General features: G+C 48.1%; 1 protein-coding gene across 1 annotated transcript in view; it reads right to left on the reverse strand.

Moving 5' to 3' along the window:
- The window catches only part of PPRC1 (peroxisome proliferator-activated receptor gamma, coactivator-related 1), a 13,185-nt gene extending 12,956 nt beyond the window's left edge, over positions 1-229 (reverse strand). Inside the window, 1 exon segment of the mRNA XM_019502139.1 lies at positions 224-229. Within this exon segment, the coding sequence (XP_019357684.1) occupies positions 224-229 (6 nt within the window).
- Positions 230-1,037: the final 808 nt, after the last annotated feature.

Below are 1,037 nucleotides of genomic sequence, written 5' to 3' on the forward strand. Positions count from 1 at the left end.
TCCAGCGCGGCCGCTGCCGGCACCGCCACGTGACAGCCGCTTCCGGGGACTACAGCTCCCGGCGGCCCCCGCGGCCCCACCCTCGCGCGGGGCACGCCGGGAGCTGGAGTCCGCCCGCCCTTCCTCCCGCGCGCGGCCTGCTGGGAAGTGCAGTGTTAACCCTTCGCGCGCCGGGCCGGAGGAGGCGGCGGCTCCCCAGGGGGAGGGCGCTTCCGCTACATACATCCATGCGGGCATTGACGCGAATGTATCTATATATAGATATGTACATATATATGTATGTATGCATCTCACTCATTTAAACACATTAATATAGTATGGTGGGGAGGTACGAATAATTAATTTAGCTAAATGAATACCTAATGAAACAGGGGCATCTCACTGAATGAGGTAAATTAGTTCCTAATGATGAATAGATGTAGCTAATTAAAACAAATAACTTAGCATCCGTTGGTGAACACGTGCATCTAATTATATTAAATAAAGAGCTAATGATAAATACCCATCTAATTAAAACAAGTCCACTAGGTAATGATGAATATATGCATCTAATTAAAACAAAGAACTTAGTATCTCACAATGGGTACATGCATCTGGCACATTAAATGGCTAATATTAAATATGTATCCAGTAAAAACAAGTAAATATCAAATGATGAATATCTGCATCTAATTAAACTAAGTTAATGCTGAATACATGTATCTAATTAATTTAAATGGCTTAGTGTCTAATGCTAAATATATGCATCTCATTACATTAAGGAAATTAATATCTAATAATGGATACATGCATCTGTTTGGTTTATTTAAGGGTTGGTTGGTTGATTTCCGTGAGGACACAAGTGAAGGCGCTCCCACGGTGCAGTTGGAGGAGCGCGGTGGGGGTGAGGCCACCGAGCCAGAGCGATGCCGGGGTGTCTTGGGTGGACCACCTGCCCACGGGCTCCCCAGGCAGACAGCTGTGCTGGCCCTGGGCCTGCTTGCAACCCAGCAGCGGGGCCTAGCCAGGCCAAGGGCAGGCTCAGGGCCACAGGTGGG

Source organism: Gavialis gangeticus, unplaced genomic scaffold (assembly GCF_001723915.1).
Source record: "Gavialis gangeticus isolate Ggan-Ray unplaced genomic scaffold, GavGan_comp1, whole genome shotgun sequence".
In the NCBI taxonomy this organism is placed as follows: domain Eukaryota; kingdom Metazoa; phylum Chordata; order Crocodylia; family Gavialidae; genus Gavialis; species Gavialis gangeticus.